The sequence below is a fragment of the Xenopus laevis genome, chromosome 1L (genome assembly GCF_017654675.1).
Source record: "Xenopus laevis strain J_2021 chromosome 1L, Xenopus_laevis_v10.1, whole genome shotgun sequence".
In the NCBI taxonomy this organism is placed as follows: domain Eukaryota; kingdom Metazoa; phylum Chordata; class Amphibia; order Anura; family Pipidae; genus Xenopus; species Xenopus laevis.
Window position 1 is genome coordinate 188223502 of NC_054371.1, and position 19578 is coordinate 188243079.

Genomic DNA, 19578 nt, shown 5'->3' on the forward strand with positions numbered 1-19578 from the left:
GTTATCGGGTTGGAAGGAAAATTTTGATTGGGTGCCTTTGAAGGAATCCAAATATCGGCCATTGTTAGTGCTGAGTTGTCAGATACAGGAGGCAGAAGAATTCTATTGTTTCTACCTGTATATCTGACGATTGAGCTCTACACGTGTGTGTTGAAACAAACAATCTTTCTTGTTGTGGCCACCGTTAGGGAGAGAAACGAATTCCAAAGTGACTTCACATATCCGCTCAACGAGAAGCCAGCCAGCCAATCAGAGCCCTCCCCTAGTGTATGCCATCTGCTGTGCCTTCGAGGAGTAACTACAAAGCTATGAATTAGTCACTGTGAGGCAGGAATTCCTACCAGCTTGTCAGATGTAAGCCCGCCCATCTGTGACTTACTCGAAGCTGATTGGCTTGCTGTGTAACTTGCCACAGTAAGGCAGTGTCCGGTTTGGTACCACTAGACGTGAAAGTAGAGGATGTGCTGCAGTAGAGGATGTGCTGCTGGTGAGAGCGAGCGCTGTACGAGTCTGACTGAGAGGTAATCCATGAATATTTATCTGGGCAAATGATGGCACAGGGAGGGGCTTATAAATCATCACGGGTGTCTTCAATGCTTCTGTAGCTGAATGACAAGAGTTGTAGTTTAATAAGAGCTGGATATTATCGCGCAGATATTAAATGGGACAGGAGGGGGTTCATGCTGCTTGGACGTGATTCATTCATTTTGACGGAGTATCTGTGCGGCCAAAACAGTCAGAATCGCCTTACATGATATATACTGTATATTGGTAACATCGTGCCTGCGCTCACTGGCTCACTAGGGGAGTGCTCTGATTGGCTGACTGGCTTCTCATTGAGCGGATGTGTGATGTCACTGTGGAATTCTCTCGCCAGTCATGTGCATAACGTGACACGGACACTCACTCATAATTGTATATCAAACAGCAGACAGGAAGACCGGCACTTGCGTGGCAGCCGACTGCATTCCTGTGCTAACTAACAGCGTTACCTCACCCCCCACTTGTGACATCATGGAAGGGGCGGTGTTACAACGGGAGAGTGGAAGGGGCGGGCCTAGCTTTCCCATACAGCAGCGTTTTATTTTGGCACTGTGGAGAGGGGGGTGTAGGGGCTGAATGTAGAAAAGGGGAAACAGTGAAACGTATGAATGAGACATGGGGGATGGAGAAGGAAAGGCTAGAGAATGGCATATTGAGAGTGGAAGAAGAAGGGAGAGGAATAGAGCAAACAAGAGTCTTGCATGCGAGTTAAAGGAACAATAACACCAAAGTGTTAAAACTATCGTGTTATGCTGGTTATACTTGATGGATGTGTGTCTTTTATCAACTTTAGTTACTATGTTATGTAAATGAATGGAAATATAATGTACTGCTGTCCTGCACTGGTACAACTGGTTTGTTTGTTGCAGAAAAACAACTATAGTTGATATAAACAAGCTGATGTGTGGCCATTCAGAGCTGAAAAAGGAGAAAAGGCACAGGATTCACAGCAGATAACAGATAAGCTCTGTAGCCTACAACAGGATTCTTCACAACTTGTTTGTTATCTACAGCGTAATGTGCTGGAATGGCTGCCGCATGGCTACACAGTGGCTCGTTTACATAAAAAATAGTTGTGTTTCTGAAGCAAGCAAGGCTGGATTTGCGTTCCCAGCGCTCCGAGGCCTCGCGGTCCTAGCGCTCTGCTTTCCGAGGCCTCAGGGTCCTAGTGCCGCAGTCCACATACACCCCCTCCTGTGAGCGCACATAAGTACATTCACTGTTGCGCTGGGGAGCGATGGGGAATGCTGTGTTCCAATGCAGCTGGGCGGCATGCCACCCCTAAACTTTTGCCGCCCTAGGCCCGGGCAAATGTGGCCTCCCACAAAGCAAGCACACATCAGGGCAGAGCAACAGTACATTATATTATTCCTTTAAACCACCTTTATTTTTTGGTATTCCTGTTCCGTTAAATCAAGAATGGCAAATTGGGAGAGGAAAAACAAAGTAATATTATCATTTGTATGTGTATATTGGTGTTACTTCCAACCAGTGGCAGAACTAGATGTTACTGAGCCCCACAGCAAATTAATATTAGGGCCCTCAGCATATACAAAGTTTGTCCTGTTTTACCAGTATAGGTTGAAATTGGTTTTAATTGGGGCCACATGGGGCCCCCTGTGTCTTCTTGGCCCCCCTGCAGCCGCAGAGTCTGCTTGCTCTCTGTCTTTATGGTTACTCCCGTGCATCCAACATGAAAACAATGACGTGTGCTTGGGTTTTCAGTGCCTGCTGCCTCTCACTGTTTAATGTGCTTGGATTACCAGTACCCCCTGCCTCTCACTATGTATAATATACTGGGACATCAGTACTCAATGCCTCACACTGTATTTAATATGCTTGAAGGGTGAGATCTCACTGCCTCTATATAATGTGCTTGAGTTTCACTACCTACTGCCTCTCACTGCATGTCCTTTACTTGGAGTTCCAGTACCCACTAGCTTTCACTAAACTTGTGTACAAAAAGCTACACTTTGAGTGGGTGTGGGACTGAAAGGTAAACGTGACCAACATTTGTTGTATTGTACTGTATTTACTGTATTCCTTGGAAGGTCTGTGCCTGGGGAATAGCCCAAGGGTCACTTAATTTACCTCCAGTGTACCATATGCTACACTTTCTCTTGGGATACTAGGATAGGCAGGTCACTCTATCACATGGCCCTTTCAAAGGGACGAGGTAATTAAATTACAATTACAAAAGAAACCAAAAGGACATATACGTTTGTAACAGTTGTTTCATATTTCCTGTATATACAGACGACGGCTCTCTGCGAGTCGAAAGCGTTGAGATGCACCATGCACTAATAAAAATATTTTAATATTTTCACTGGACTGATATATATATATATATATATATATATATATATATATATATATATATATATATATAGTAATGTCTTGAGAAAGGCCCAGAACGGGACCGAAACGTTGACAATAAATTTTCTTTTCTAAACTACATTATGAAGCCCTGGACTGCGTCAATCTTAGGGAACTATATATAAATATATATATATAAAAAATCACAAAAGGACTGCACTCACAGGACTTGGTGCAAAAAAAAGTTTGTTTTCTACGTTTCAGCTCCTAACTCAAGCCGTCATATATATATATATATATATATATATATATATATATATATATATATATATATTATATATATATATAATTTCCAGTATGACAGTATGACGTATGAAGGTTATTGCTATTTGCTAGAGAACACTGGCATATTTACAGCAGGGTGAGGATAGTTCTTTCCTGTCAGCTGTTCTCACCACTGTTGCAAGTTGTTAGCAGAGGACTATTATGCACATTTACACATATAAACTGCAGTGTGTGTGTTTGAAGGGGCCTTTCCATAAAAATAAGGTGATAAATGAATGTTAAAATGTAAGATTTTGGGTTTCCTTCTATAGAGGCATCATTGTCACTTTCATAAACTTTATGTACTGAAGATTTACTTCTCCCTTCGGTGTTGTGTCTTCAAGCATTATGTCCTTTAGCTAATCACACAAACAGGCCCTGCATGTATATAAATAGCCATGTGTAGTCAGTAACTTGATACTTCCCCATAGTAAGACAAATGAGGAAGTCTTATCAGCAACACATATTTGGGAGTGCAACTAGATATAGTTATGCTTTGTGGGTTTTATTAACAAATTGCTCAGAATAGTGAAGTAACTAGTTTTTAATGGGCCCCATGGCAAATTAATTTTAGGGCCCCCAACATATCCAGAGATTGAACTGTTTTACCAATATATGTTGAAATTGCTCATTATTTAGGCCTCGTGGGGCTCCCTACACTTCCTCGGTAGCAGCTGCAGGGTCTGCTTCCTTTGTAGTTACACCCCTGGCTCAGAACCTTCCAGGACACATTTAGAAACACTGTGTGCATATGTGTGACTGCTACCTATGATCCATCTGATTGGTTGCTTGCTGTGGGTTAAACATTGCAAATATCAGATTCAAATATCAAATAGTCCTTATAGTAGTTTTCCGTGTGTTTAGTGCTTCTCAACGAGCCGCAGTCCCCGTGCCAGATTGCGAAAGATTCAAAGTAAATCAAAAATTAGCCGGAGAGCACACCTTTATGTATTAAAAGGTTTCCATTTTTATTTCGCAGACAATCCTTGCAAAGTAAACATGGTGCCTATCATAAACATTGTGCCTATCATTACGTTATCCCCTCTGTACTAATTTATAATCTGATCTGGTAACTGTAATTGTGTTTTCTGTGCAAACACCTGTTTCACACTGTTCAGCAATTTGTAATTTGCTCTTGTAACTGATTCCACTTATGTCCTGTAATAAAGTGCTGTGGCATGCACGAAGTTGGATCAACATAATTTACATAAGCACTACATTAGGGACAAAGGGGACTGGAAGTAGGCAATCCTTTTATTAAAGCGATACTGACACGTTCCTATAAAAATCATAGGAACATGTCAGTATCAAGTATTTGCTGCACCCGGAATAGTTCCCCTCAAAGCCGCCCACCAGCCCGCGAACCTTTGTGCAGCCAACCCTCTTACACTACTAATGGTTGCTACCATGATGCTAGGCTGGGGCAGAGCGATCTTTCCATTCTCCTGTTTTCATTCATAATCAGCCTATGGAAGAATCGCTCTGCCCCCAGCCCAGCGTCACGGAAGCAACATAGAAGATCCATTAGTAATGTCAGAGGGTCGGCTGCACAAAGGTTCGCGGGCCGGGGGCGGCTTTGAGGGGAACTATTCCGGGTACAGCAACTTCTTGATACTGATACTTTCCTATGATTTTTATAGGAACGTGTCGGTATCGCTTTAAAGGACATCCATCATCATCAAAAAAATGTTCCCCACACCAGAGGTGCAGGGAAACTAATAGAGCCTGCACTCTGGTGGGGAATTCCGCCACTCTCCATTCATTTCTATGGGATTTTTAAAAGAGTATTTATTAATGGGTGAAAGTTCAACCTTTGATAAATACACCTTTAAAAATCCCATAGACATGAATGGAGATTGGCGGAATTTCACTCCAGTGGACCGTGGCGACCTCTAACTTCACTCTTTAATAAATATACCCCATAGTATGTTATGGAATGACTAATTCTAAGCAACTTTTCAATATACCTTTATTTATCCATTTTTATTGTTTTAATTATTTTGCTTTTCAAATGGGGGTTACTGACCCCATCTAAAAAACAAATACTCTGTAAGGCTACACATTTAGGGCTTGATTTACTTAAACTCCATTAATCTCTGTTTGTATGAAAACAAATCCAACCAAACTCCCTTTCATGAAATTAACTCATTTATTAATAATTTATCTATAAAAAATTGTAGCGAAAAATCACTACGTCAAAATTGATCGTCATTCGTACTATACGAATTGCTGCTCAATTTTGTAGTGTCATTTTGATTTTATTGAATTTTCGCTGCTCAACTCAACTTTTTCGGATTATCTGTCGAAAACTCCCAATTTTATAGGATTATCCAGCGCAGATCACAATGTCAAGAAACATATTCAGCGACATCTGCAATTGACTTCTACATGACCTTGATAGGTTTAAGATAGCATATTTTAAGGCTTTTCATCAGCTTTGGGGTAGGATAAATCTCTAAAAATTAAAAAACAAAATTCTACAAAAAATTGGAGTTTTCCCCATAAAAAACCTTGACCAGGAAAAATTGAGGTTTAATAAATGGGCCCCTTATTGTTATTGCTTTTTATTAAGCATCTTTCTAAACAGGTCTTTCATATTCATATTGCAGTCTCTTCTTCAAATGAATGCATGGTTGCTAGGTCAATATGAACCCTAACAACGAGAAATTGTAAAGCTTCTGAATAATAAGCTAAATAACATAAATAAAACATGAAAACAAATTGCAAATGGTCTCCGAATATCACTCTCTGCATCATACTAACAGTTAATTTAAAGGGGAACAGGCTTTAACAGCAGCTCATCCAGTCTTCTGTAGTGGGAAAAGAAATGGCCCCCCTAATGGGCAAGTGTAACACATGCAGTATGCATAATAAAGCATTAACCCGTATGTATGTATGTAATAAAAGGCGCATCATGTACTCGAATCTGGGCATCAATGGATAATAAATCTGCTTTTTGTTATATAACATAACCCATACAGGCATGTATATTGTCTGACTTGTTTACTCATTAATTGCAATTTTTTTTATGTTGTTGCATTTGTTAGAAGTGAATCATGGATGACCTTGATATCCCTTCAAAAACAACCAAATTGCAAAATACCTTAATTCAGTACCACTGCACGCTCGAAGAGGAATGGCGTGTCGCCAAGAAATCAGTAAGTCTGCATATGCTGCTTTTCTGGGTGCAATTTAGTGCAACTAGAACAAGTTTCTTCTCATAGTTACATAGTTAAATCGGGTTGAAAAAATACAAAGTCCATCAAGTTCAACCCATCCAAATCAAAACCCAGCATCCATACATACACCCCTCCATACTTTCACATAAATTCTATATACCCATATCTATACTAACTATAGAGTTTAGTATCACAATAGCCTTTGATATTATGTCTGTCCAAAAAATCATCCAAGCCATTCTTAAAGGCATTAACTGAATCAGCCATCACAACATCACCCGGCAGTGCATTCCACAACCTCGCTGTCCTGACTGTGAAGAACCCCCTACGTTGCTTCAAATGAAAGTTCTTTTCTTCTAGTCTAAAGGGGTGGCCTCTGGTACGGTGATCCACTTTATGGGTAAAAAGGTCCCCTGCTATTTGTCTATAATGTCCTCTAATGTACTTGTAAAGTGGAATCATGTCCCCTCGCAAGCGCCTTTTTTCCAGAGAAAACAACCCCAACCTTGACAGTCTCCCCTCATAATTTAAGTCTTCCATCCCTCCAACCAATTTAGTTGCACGTCTCTGCACTCTCTCCAGCTCATTTATATCCCTCTTAAGGCCTGGAGCCCAAAACTGCACTGCATACTCCAGATGAGGCCTAACCAGGGACCTATAAAGAGGCATAATTATGTTTTCATCCCTTGAGTTAATGCCCTTTTTTATGCAAGACAGAACTTTATTTGCTTTAGTAGCCACAGAATGACACTGCCCATTATTAGACAACTTGTTATCTACAAAAAACACTAGATCCTTCTCATTTAAGGAAACTCCCAACACACTGCCATTTAGTGTATAACTTGTATTTATATTATTTTTGCCAAAGTGCATAACCTTGCATTCTCCACTTGTAAGAGCAAAGTCCAGAGGATTAGATGCTAGTCATTAAAATGTTATACATTAAGCAAAATCTATACACAAGCATAGTTTCTGTAGAAAAGACTGAATTATGCAGTTAGGTATGGAAGTGTGGGGGTATAGGAATACTGAAAACATTCTGCAGTATCCTGAAGATCTTGGTTACTCGGTTCCTGCATTCTCCCACAGAGATTAGTTAGTCTGTTCGACAGAAACCATGTTTGCGAATATATTTTATATAATGTTAAAGAGTAGCATATAATCCTTTAGACCTTGCTCTTACACACTTGTTGCCATGTTAAATTTACCTTTTGGTGTGGTGCAAGCAATAGAAGTTTGCTGTGGTGTACGCAACAATTTGCAATTGATTTTCATTTTTGTATTTTTATTATTATTTACATGTTTTATTCTGAAGGTCTCCAATAAATTGGAAGATGGGTAGTAGAGTGCCTGAGAAAAAGAGCATTAAAAAAAGAGCACAATAACACTTAAGCCTCACAGTTATTCTGTTTTCTGGTTGCCACGTTCAGTGACTCTGCAACAACCAGATAATATTTTAATTGCAATCTAGAAAGAGGCAGAATCGAACGGCAGATAAAGGCGGCAAATGAATGTTGCCAAATGAGCAGCTCTGCTTGAATTGGCCACCCACACCCTGTTATGTTGGTAAACTTTGTAGTATTTGCTTTCTTTGTGTAAAATGGGCTTACTATACCTTTAAAGGAGGAGGATAGGATAGCCATAATCATTTGGAGAGATGCCAGTTTGGTAGGTACCCCCAGTGACTGAGATTTCTTACATGTGACCCTGGCTTCTTTTAAAAATGCACCAGCCTAGGGGAGTGTTCAACAGAGTGCAGCCATGCCATGTCCATGTTCATAACATGAAATATAGTGTAACATAATTTCAGCTGCATTCTACTTCAAGCTTCAAGAAAAATAATTATCTTGTAAGCCTTACAGAGGGCTTTGTTACATGCCTTTGTCGTTTATTATCAGTGTGTGTGTAATATTATGGTACTAAGCATTTCCTCTCATTTCATTAGAGTGATGTTACGGCATGGCGAAAACCTTCTGAAGAATTTGGCGGTTGCCTGTAAGTGTTTGGACGGTGCAAGTCATTTTACTTTTTTTTTATATTACTAAAACCAGTTTGCAGAGGGCAGGTTCTGGATTCTAGTTTGATCGTAGATGCTCTTCTCTCCACTCTTAAACTTGAAGTAGGAAAACAAGACACAAGCTTACAGCAAAAAAAACCCAAAGAATTTTAAGTTCTAACGGTGGTATAGTTTGGAGTGTGGCATCTTCACTTATGGTTACTGCACCCAAACTATGTAAAATGTATTGTGTAACTTTCCCCAAACGTAGTAACATAGCAGCAGAGACAGAAAAAGAACTGAAACATGCAAGGACCTTATTTCTTGATAAGATGAGTCAGAGGAAAGCAATAAATGAAACAGCATCATTTCAATCAGACATATTGGCAATTAAACCTATGCTGCTACAATATACAGGCAGTCCCCAGGTTATATACGAGATACGGTCTGTAGGTTTGTTCTTAAAGGAGAACCAAACCCTTGCTACTAAAATCCCCTACCCTACATAGACCCCCCCTCCCTGCTCTCCCCCAGCCTAGGTGGTACCTTTGCTAAATGCCCCTAACTCTTTACTTACCCCTTGGTACAGATTCAGGGCATCGGAGTTCAGGGCATCGGAGTTCAGGGCAACCATCTTCTTACCTTCGGGAATAGATCAGCGTATCGTGCATGCACAGTTGGAGCAATTTTCTGTTTCGAGACAACTTCGCATGCGCCGAAAGTCACCGAAATTACCGAAGCGGCTGAAGATGGTGCCCGTGAACTCCGCTGGACAGAATCTGCACCTTGGGGTAAGTAAAGAGTTAGGGACATTTAGCTGGGGGGGGAGCAGGGAGGGGGTCTATGTAGGGTAGGGGATTTTACTGTAGTAGCAAGGGTTTGTTTCTCCTTTAGGGTAAGGGCACACAGGCAGATTTGGGGAGATTAGTCGTCCCGGCGACAAATCGCCTCTTCTTCGGGGCATCAATCTCCCCGAACTGCCTTCCCCTACCTTCCCGCCGGCTATAATGAAAAATTGCCAGCAGGATGGTACTCACAGCGCTTTGTTCTCTGAAGTCGCCCGAAGTTGCCTCACGTGGAAACTTAGGGCGACTTAGGAAAACGAAATGCCGCAAGTGCTATCCCGCATTTTTTTTTAAATTATAGCCGGCGGGAAGGGAGTTCGGGGAGATTGGTCCCCCGAAGAAGAGGCGATTTGTCGCCAAGGCAACTAATCTCGGATTCAAGCTATTTCAAGGGTCAGGGTATAATAATTCTCAAATATTCGAGTTTTTTTTTTTTTTAAAAAAAAAAAAAACTTGATCGATTCGAGTTTTTTTTTTAACCCGAATGTGAGTTTTGACCAAAAAATACAACTCAAATTTTCGAGGAAAAAACACTCAAACCTTAATACCCCAAGTGTCCTTTGGTTAGAAAACAAAGAGTATTAGTTTATGTATAACCACTGTGTGTGTTGTGTTAACCAACTCTATGGGTTATAAGGTGTGATTGTTCCCATCATTATTCCACATGACAGATAATCAGCCCTTTTAGGGCTAGTCCACACGGGGAGATAGCGACGCGTTTGCGGTCGCGGCGACAAAGCGCCGCGACAGTCGCCGCGACCGGCGCAGGCGACAGTTTTGTATGGGCGCCTATGTAAAAACGCCTGTGCTAACCACACGAGGCGATGCGCTTTTCAACAGTCGCCTGAAAATGCCTCGCCAGGCTTTTTCAGGCGACTGTTGAAAAGCGCATCGCCTCGTGTGGTTAGCACAGGCGTTTTTACATAGGCGCCCATACAAAACTGTCGCCTGCGCCGGTCGCGGCAACTGTCGCGGCGCTTTGTCGCCGCGACCGCAAACGCGTCGCTATCTCCCCGTGTGGAATAGCCCTTAGGCCCCAGGCTTTCCAGTAGTGCATTATGTCTACACTTTTAACATCTGTATTAATGTGTTTTTAGGTACAAAATTGAAGGAATAGTGGAAGATGATTATAACAGAATTGTGGATTACATTCGCCCTGGACCCTATAGACTGCAGTGGGACAGCTTAATGACCTCAATGGACATAATAAAGGAATTCAATAAGGTAAGATGTGTTGTCCCTAATATTGCCTAAATTATGTAAAAGGAATATTGGGGAGCACCCCCCATCAAATGTGAAAAACAGTGGATGGTAATAAATCACAAATGAAAGAAAAAGAAAAGGAACTGACTGATTACGTTTTCACCCTCCCATCTAAACGTGTAAGGAAACTCATATATATACACAATTAAAACTTAACTTTTAATAACAAAATATTTTAAAATAGTCCAGTGTATCACAATTAAAACCCTGTCAGTGGCGTAACTACCGGGGGAGCAGGGGGTGCAATTGGACCAGGGCCCCCGCCGCAGGGCCCCCCCGCAGATCGCAACATGCTGTAGCCGGCTGTAGTCGGCTACAGCTGCAAAGTAAATTGGCACGGAGGGGGTGGGAGCGTATAGCCTAGCCCGGGGTCTGCATGCACGGGACTTGTCCACTCCTGGCAATTGTCTGAGCTGCCAGACAGACCTGGTGCAGGCCGGCCAATACTTGCAATGAAACCAGCAGCGGTGACGGCAGCAGCTGAGTGACAGGCAGTCTGAGCACGGTGCAGGGTGCTGTCTAGTTTCCATGTAGAGAAAAGGAGTCGTAATGTCACCGTAACATCAGGCAGTCACATGACTGCCGTCACGTGGTTCCCCGACCTTCCAGTCTAGCTAGAGACCTGGTAGTCTGGAGTGTAGTGTGGGCACTCTGTGGGAAATAAATTATAACTTAACAAGCAATAAGTGAAGGAGAGGTGCCGGGCCGGGGTTGTGCAGGTTGAAGCACCATCCGTATTTCTGCCGCTTTCCCCACTGACAGTTTCATTAGGAAGAGCCCTAAGAAAATGTTTATCTTGCTCTCCCCTCTCTGGCAGCTCTGGTCTGGCTCTGATCACAGGGCTTTTCAATTTTCTATGTCCAGGCTGCATCTGGGAGAGCGGGGGGGGGGGGGGGGAATAGGAACAGAGCAGCAGAAGAGCCAAGTGCTGGTAAGGACTTGGACTGTTTTTGTTACTAGCTATTAATCTGCCATAGTGACATCTAGCTATGAGTTCTGGGGGTTTTATACATGGAATTTCCACTGCATTCATTCTGCTAAGTGTTTTATGAGCATTATAAATGAAATTGCATCAGTGGCTTTTTTTTCTGAACACTGAGATACTTTAGAAAGAGCTAAAATAGATGCGTAGCTATCTATATATTCAAAGTGGTCACGGTCTAACTTCTGCAGAAACAGCCCCTAAGTTTGCTCATAGCCTTTACAGAGAGATCCCATAGAATGATGGCAGCATAGGTATTCCCCTGTACTAAGCACAATTCAGCAGGAACAGTCCCCTAAGTTTGCTCATAGTCTGTACAGAGAAATACCATAAAAGAATCCCAGTCCCCTCATAAACAGTCCCCTCAGTCTGAAAAAATGCATTGCATTTCCTTGATTTTATATCCTGTTTTCCCTAATTTTTTCATTGGTGTTTCCCAGTTCTCTGTTAATGTTGTTAGTGAACTTAAAAGGTCTAAGATATTTGCCATGGTTCTGTCTGTAAATATTTCTGACCCCGTTCCAAAATCCACTTCCAAACCAACCCCTTCACCCACAGCACAACCCTCCCGGTTCATGGATATCTGCCCTTAATCAAGCGGTAGGTAAACTCTGTCTGGAGATGCTGCTAGAGAGTTGATAAGCAATAACCACGCTACCTCAAAAACCACTTCCGCACCAACCCCTTCACCCACAGCACATTACCCTCTTGGTTAGTAGTATCAGCCCCTTATTCTAAGTCCGTTCAGGCTCCCTGCCTAACCAATTTAAAAATTTATGCCTGACGCGCGTTTCACCCACAACTTGTGGGCTTTGTCAAAGGACTATTTAAAAATATTTTGTTATTAAAAGTTATGTTTTAACTATATATATATACAGTGGTGTGAAAAACTATTTGCCCCCTTCCTGATTTCTTATTCTTTTGCATGTTTGTCACACAAAATGTTTCTGATCATCAAACACATTTAACTATTAGTCAAAGATAACACAAGTAAACACAAAATGCAGTTTTTAAATGAGGGTTTTTATTATTTAGGGAGAAAAGAAATCCAAACCTGTGTGAAAAAGTAATTGCCCCCTGAACCTAATAACTGGTTGGGCCACCCTTAGCAGCAATAACTGCAATCAAGCGTTTGCGATAACTTGCAACGAGTCTTTTACAGCGCTCTGGAGGAATTCTGGCCCACTCATCTTTGCAGAATTGTTGTAATTCAGCTTTATTTGAGGGTTTTCTAGCATGAACCGCCTTTTTAAGGTCATGCCACAACATCTCAATAGGATTCAGGTAAGGACTTTGACTAGGCCACTCCAAAGTCTTCATTTTGTTTTTCTTCAGCCATTCAGAGGTGGATTTGCTGGTGTGTTTTGGGTCATTGTCCTGCTGCAGCACCCAAGATCGCTTCAGCTTCAGTTGACGAACAGATGGCCGGACATTCTCCTTCAGGATTTTTTGGTAGACAGTAGAATTCATGGTTCCATCTATCACAGCAAGTCTTCGAGGTCCTGAAGCAGCAAAACAACCCCAGACCATCACACTACCACCACCATATTTTACTGTTGGTATGATGTTCTTTTTCTGAAATACTGTGTTACTTTTACGCCAGATGTAACGGGACGCGCACCTTCCAAAAAGTTCATCTTTTGTCTCGTCGGTCCACAAAGTATTTTCCCAAAAGTCTTGGCAATCATTGAGATGTTTTTTAGCAAAATTGAGACGAGCCTTAATGTTCTTTTTGCTTAAAAGTGGTTTGCGCCTTGGAAATCTGCCATGCAGGCCGTTTTTGCCCAGTCTCTTTCTTATGGTGGAGTCGTGAACACTGACCTTAATTGAGGCAAGTGAGGCCTGCAGTTCTTTAGATGTTGTCCTGGGGTCTTTTGTGGCCTCTCGGATGAGTTGTCTCTGCGCTCTTGGGGTAATTTTGGTCGGCCGGCCACTCCTGGGAAGGTTCACCACTGTTCCATGTTTTTGCCATTTGTGGATAATTGCTCTCACTGTGGTTCGCTGGAGTCCCAAAGCTTTAGAAATGGCTTTATAACCTTTGAAATTGAACTCAGGTGTGATAAACCACAGTTAAGTTATTTTTTAACAAGGGGGGCAATCACTTTTTCACACAGGCCCATGTAGATTTGGAGTTTTTTTTCTCCCTTAATAATGTAAACCTTCATTTAAAAACTACATTTTGTGTTCAATTATGTTATCTTTGACTAATAGTTAACGGTTTTTGATGAGCAGAAACATTTAAGTGTGACAAACATGCAAAAGAATAAGAAATCAGGAAGGGGGCAAATAGTTTTTCACACCACTGTATATATATATATATATATATATATATATATATATATATATATATATATATATAGAGTAGACAAGAAAAAAGGCAGCACTCGTTGTATCAAAAAGTGAAAAAAGTGTATTAAGTTAAAAGTTCATTACTTGACCTGTTAATGGCAGAACATCTCTCCGCCTGCGACGTTTCGGGCCTGCAGCGTGCCCTTTCTCAAGCATAACAGGATAATGTCAGTAACACATTCCAAACATTTAAACATCTCAACAGGAAATGACATCAGGCTCATTAGCTATCAGCATTTTTAACCCATTCTCTGCCATCCCTGTTGTTACATAGAGTCATAAGCAATTCACCTCTGGGAATTCCAAAATCAAATCTAACACACCTACTTCATGTCATGCTGTTACATTGTATCACAGAAATAAATACAGATCATAGTCCCTATTTAACCCGGATGGTGCCAGTGTCTTCAACCTATGAATCCACCACACCTCCCTTTGCTTTAATTTTAATTCCCTATTGCCTCCAAATTTGAGGGGTGGAATTCCCTCCAGAACCGTGTATTTTAATTGGTCTGCTACATGGCCAGCTTCTAGGAAATGTTTGGAGACCGGTAGTCTCATGTTTCCCAAATTGATGGAGGATTTGTGTTGAGATATGCGTGACTTGACCATCTGTGTGGTTTCCCCAATGTATATGAAACCACATGGGCAGGTCAACGCATATACCACATATTTGGACACACAAGTAAAATGTCCTCTCAATGGTATCTTTTCACCCGAGCTGGGGTCTATAAAAGCTTCTCCTTTAATGACATGTGAACATTGTACACATCCCAAACAGGGATACATCCCAAATTTTCTCCTTCCTAGGAAGGCATCACTCCGCTTACATTGCGTTTTAACCTCAGACGAAGTGACCATACCACCGATAGTTTTACCCCTTCTGTATGACATGACTGGAGGAGCCACAAATTCTCCTATTTGAGGATAAGCTTTGCTTAGAATGTGCCAATGGCGGCGTAAGACTTTCCCTATGTTGTCACTGGAATTACTAAATTCAGATACAAACGGAATACGTTTGTTAGCCGAATCTGTATTCTTCCTGCCTGTCTGTTGTGTTACATTGCTCGCAATCTTCTTTTGTGCCATTTGAAGCACTTTCCCAGGGTATCCCCTATGCATAAATTTTTGCACATTAATACTTGTCTTTATATATATATATATATATATATATATATATATATATATATGAGCTTCCAGACACGTTTAGATGGGAGGTTGCAAACGTATGGGTCAGTTCTTTTTCTTTCATTATTGCCCAAATTAGGACTTAAAATATGTATTAAAAGTAGGGATGCACCAAATCCACTATTTTGGATTCGGCCAAACCCGCAAATCCTTCGCGAAAGGGGAAAACATTTTTTACTTCCTTGTTTTGTGACAAAAAGTCACGCGATTTCCCTCCCCGCCCCTAATTTGCATGTGCAGCATCGTTCTATCTGCAACACGCTTAATTTAGTTGAAGTTGGACTTGTCCAAACATGTCTGGTGTGCATTCTCCTAGGAGTGCTGTGTGATGCGCTACACAACTGCTGGACAGCTGCTGAATATTATATCGCCGAGAGAGTTTGTTGACTTCTCCTACACAACGCAGTATGAAGATGGCCTTCTGACTTGTGGTACGTCTTTATATTTGTCTTGACATGTGTTCTTCTATTCTGGTCCAAACTGCAAAAGCGTAACTGTTCATACATCAGTTTAATATGGGAAGAAATAGAAAGAAGAAACTATAATGGTTTGCAGCTTAAGGGCTCTTACTGACGAGCGGTTGTAGCTGCGCTCCCCTGCGTTCCGTTTTTCTGCGTTCAGCCGCAGGGGAGCGCAGGAATAGACGCATTACGTTTTTTCCAATGGGGCTGTACTCACACAGGCGCGTGTAGGCGCCGAACGCAGGAAAAATGCAGCATGTTGCATCTCAACCTGCGTTCGGCGCCTATACGCGCCTGTTTGAGTACAGCCATATTGGAAAAAACGTAATGCGTCTATTCCTGCGCTCCCCTGCGACTGAATGCAGAAAAACAGAACGCAGGGGAGTGCAGCTACAACCGCTCGTCAGTAAGAGCCCTAAAGTTATAGTTCAACTTTAAAGGAACTGTTCCGTGTAAAAATAAAACTGGGTAAATAGACACAGTAGGGTGTGCAAAATAAAAAAATGTTTCAATATATTTAGTAAGCCAAAAATGTAATCTATAAAATCTGGACATAATATCCAGAACACTACTTCCTGATTTTCAGCTCTCTAACCTGTTACCAGTCAGTAGCCAATCAGTCACTTGAAGGGGCAATATGGGACATAATGGTTCAGTTAGTTTGCTTTTGAATCTGTGTGCTAAGGATCAGAAGCAAACTAACTGAAAATTTATGTCCCATGTGGACCCCTTTCAAGTCGCTGACTAACTCAGAGTTAGAGAGCTGAAAAGCAGGAAGTAGTGTTCTGTTCTGTTAGACATCCAGTCACTCCAGCATTTATACATTACATTTTTGGCTAACTAACTATATTAGAAACATTTTTTATTTTGCACAGCCTATCTCCCAGTTTTATGTGATGTAGACTGATATTCCGAGACAATTTGCACTTGGTTTTAATTTTTTTGTTTTTTTAGTTGTGTAGCTTTTTTCAGCAGCTATATGATTGCCAGGGTCTTATTCATCTTTAATTTAAAGTGAAAGTAACTAATTCAGTCCGAATCTATTTCTTTAAAAACGTTCACATTTATTCTTCCGAATGAAAACCAGTTTTCTTTCTCCAGAGATGTGGGGCCGAGACATGCAAATTTGCGCCATCCTATGCCAAACTTTTTATGGGTTGGTGAGAGCAGTCCCATGTCTATGGAAAGAAAACCTGATTTATTATAGGTAGATGGACAACCTGATCCTGATATGATCAGATATCCTTAGGCCTTTTAATCAATTGACAGTTTAGCAGTTATATTGGGCATACAAAGATGAATTTCTTAGATATTAGTTGGAAGCGTACAATCATATGTAATTTATATTGTAAGCCCATCGTTAGCAGAAAGTGGCCATCCTTAATCTGTCCCAGCAATAGGGATGTTGCCCTCTTTGGAGCATGCTTGAAGTGAAATGGTTAATATAATATTTCTTTTCTTTGTGTGTAAATGCAAATATAGCTACTAGAAGTGTGTATATGGTCAGCATTGCCTTCATTTATTAGTTTATATTTTAGGCAATATAAGAAAAAAAAGTCACTTTTGATAACATGAAATATCAACAAAATAATGATTTTGTTATTGTGTGTGTATATATATATATATATTAGTGTTTCTCATATTCTCATTCATTATGCAGGTGTCGGCATTGAATATGAAGATGCTCGACCAAACTGTGTGCGCGGGTTCAATCACCCATGCGGCTGGTTCTGTGTGCCCCTGCAAAACAACCCTCAACACAGCCTTCTGACTGGCTACATTCAGACTGATCTGAGAGGGATGCTGCTGCAGAAGACTGTAGACTTCGCAATGGCAAGCTCACTGGTAAACTTCTATTCCGACCTCAAAAAGGCACTGAAGCCTTAAAAGATTGCCAGCTTTAGGCTATTTTCAATTCCTGGTAAACAGCTTGACTGGTACCCAGTGGCTCTGATCAGTAACGGACTGCCTGGTTTTTATTTAATAACATAAAAAAATGGCGCTGCTGCATTTTTTTTTCATCCAACTCTGGGACTTGTTTGCACAATGGCAAAGAATATGTTTATTTTATGGTTCAGCACAGGTTGCTGTGATTTAATGTACTGAAGGATATTTAACCGAATATTTGTCTCCATGCGTTTGTAACAGCACAGGCAATGCTGTTCGTTTAAAATAACCATTTTCCTTGGGGTGGTTAATATGATTTTTAATGATTATATATATATTTATAATAAGTGTGTATTATACGGATTGCTGGATATGCATGTCCATGTTTTCGTTAATACTATACAGGTTTCTGAATGCACAAATACTCAGGATTCCAGTCATTTTTGCTGCTTATATTGTATATTTATGCATTATCCATTTTTCTATAAATGCAAAGTGCAAACTGCCATGTAAATGAAGCTTGAAGGCCTACATCAAGCGCATGAATACAGCATTGCCTGCTTTCAGCATTGCTGTATTCATGGGGGTGGGCAGAAGGAGACAAGTATCCCTGATACTGTTTGATGTTGCTATTCTTATAAAAGAGTAAAGATACATCATCTCACATTTCTCTGCTCCTTTCTAAGCAGAACAACAAAGAAAGGCTTTACTCTTCTTCTTTTGAAGTATAAAAAAACTGCTAAAATCTTGAAAAATAGACAAAAAAGTGCTCAGAAGAATACTCCAAGCTATTTTTCTCTTCTAAAAAGAATACTGAGATAATTGTTGTTATATATGTTTAATATATGTAATGTCATATAGGCAATATTTCTTGTCTGTGATATTTCATTTTTTTCAGCTTGTATTTGATTTGTTTTGTTGTTGACAAACTCGGACCTCCTTCGCAAGACTTATTTTTATTAACTGGTATTCCATTTTTAGGGCCTGGTCACCGACTTGCTACTGTTTGATACATTTTTAACATCCAGGCCTTAAAAGAGAACTAAAGGTAATAATAGTAACATTATAATCACTTATCTGAACTTTCAGGCCAGAGATCCTGTTTGCTAAAGCTGCCTGGGCTGGGGTCTTCAGTCTTCTCTTAGCTCTGGTCCAGGTGCACATGTTAAACTGAACTTAGAAGCAAAAAGTTGTTTTTCTCATTACTGTGCATGTGCTTGGCTGGGCTCAAAGAGAAGACAGAAGTGAAAGAAGAAGTGAGCTCCTACAGAAGTATCCCAGGCCCAGAACACCCCCCGGGGTATCAGGTAAAAGTTTATAATTATTGGGAGTGCCTAACCTTTGGCACCCCCAGGGATTATACATTTAATTATACCTTAACTAAGCATTTAACACTTAAGCTTTAACACATCTAATGTATCAGATTGTGACATCTGCTGTGTAAGTATGCTTAAACAATGCTTAACAGACATAAAAACAAACTCATGAATCAAACTGTAACAGCTTATAGAGACAGCAACCAGGCTTTTCAGAGCTGCTACTGCAAAACACGAGAGGAGGGAAGTGAATCTCATTTATTTTTAAAATGTAAATTTAAGAAAATGATAAATTAATTAAAAAAAAAGGTTTGTGAGGGTAATTTGTCAGCTGTCATTCAACATGCTGTACAGGCTACAGAATTATGTATGTAAAAGTATGTTGTATTTCATTTCACCAGTGAAGAACTTGTTTCAGTTGTTTTTAATTAAAATGTTTTAATCTGCTTATTTATTACCCACAAAATGTCATCTAATCAATATATGTGAGGAGACATTCCTGAATCGTTAAATAAAAACATGAAGACAAACCAAGGGATGTGTACCTTTTCTGATTCCTTTACATTCATTTCCAATATGTCCATATATAAAATTATATGTAAAAAAAATAGAAATAGTGTGATTTTGCAGAGCCTCCAGAGAACATACCAACAGAATAAACAGGTGGCTCAATTCTTTTACAAAATACACCTACTATAATGTGATAATGCTTTAATGGCAAATAAAGTAACGCTGTGGCTTTTATCAGTTGTCAACAATATTATATGCAGTAGAATCCCCCATTTTAAGTTTATAAGGGGATCATAAAAATGGTATAAAATCAGGAAAAAGTTTGTGGGACAGCAAAAATGGTGTAAAATGCAAGGAAACTTTAAAATCGCGCCTTCATTCAATACTATAATTTGGATTTTGACCCAGATTAGTTGCTC

At 40.5% G+C, this 19578-nt stretch overlaps 1 protein-coding gene across 1 annotated transcript; it reads left to right on the top strand.

Moving 5' to 3' along the window:
- Positions 1-474: 474 nt before the first annotated feature.
- On the top strand, positions 475-19183 carry stard4.L (StAR related lipid transfer domain containing 4 L homeolog). The gene is given in 6 exon segments (NM_001097728.1): positions 475-521; positions 6231-6341; positions 8308-8357; positions 10301-10427; positions 15302-15416; positions 17107-19183. Coding segments are annotated over 5 exon segments (621 nt in total). The 5' UTR covers positions 475-521; positions 6231-6239; the 3' UTR covers positions 17334-19183.
- Positions 19184-19578: the final 395 nt, after the last annotated feature.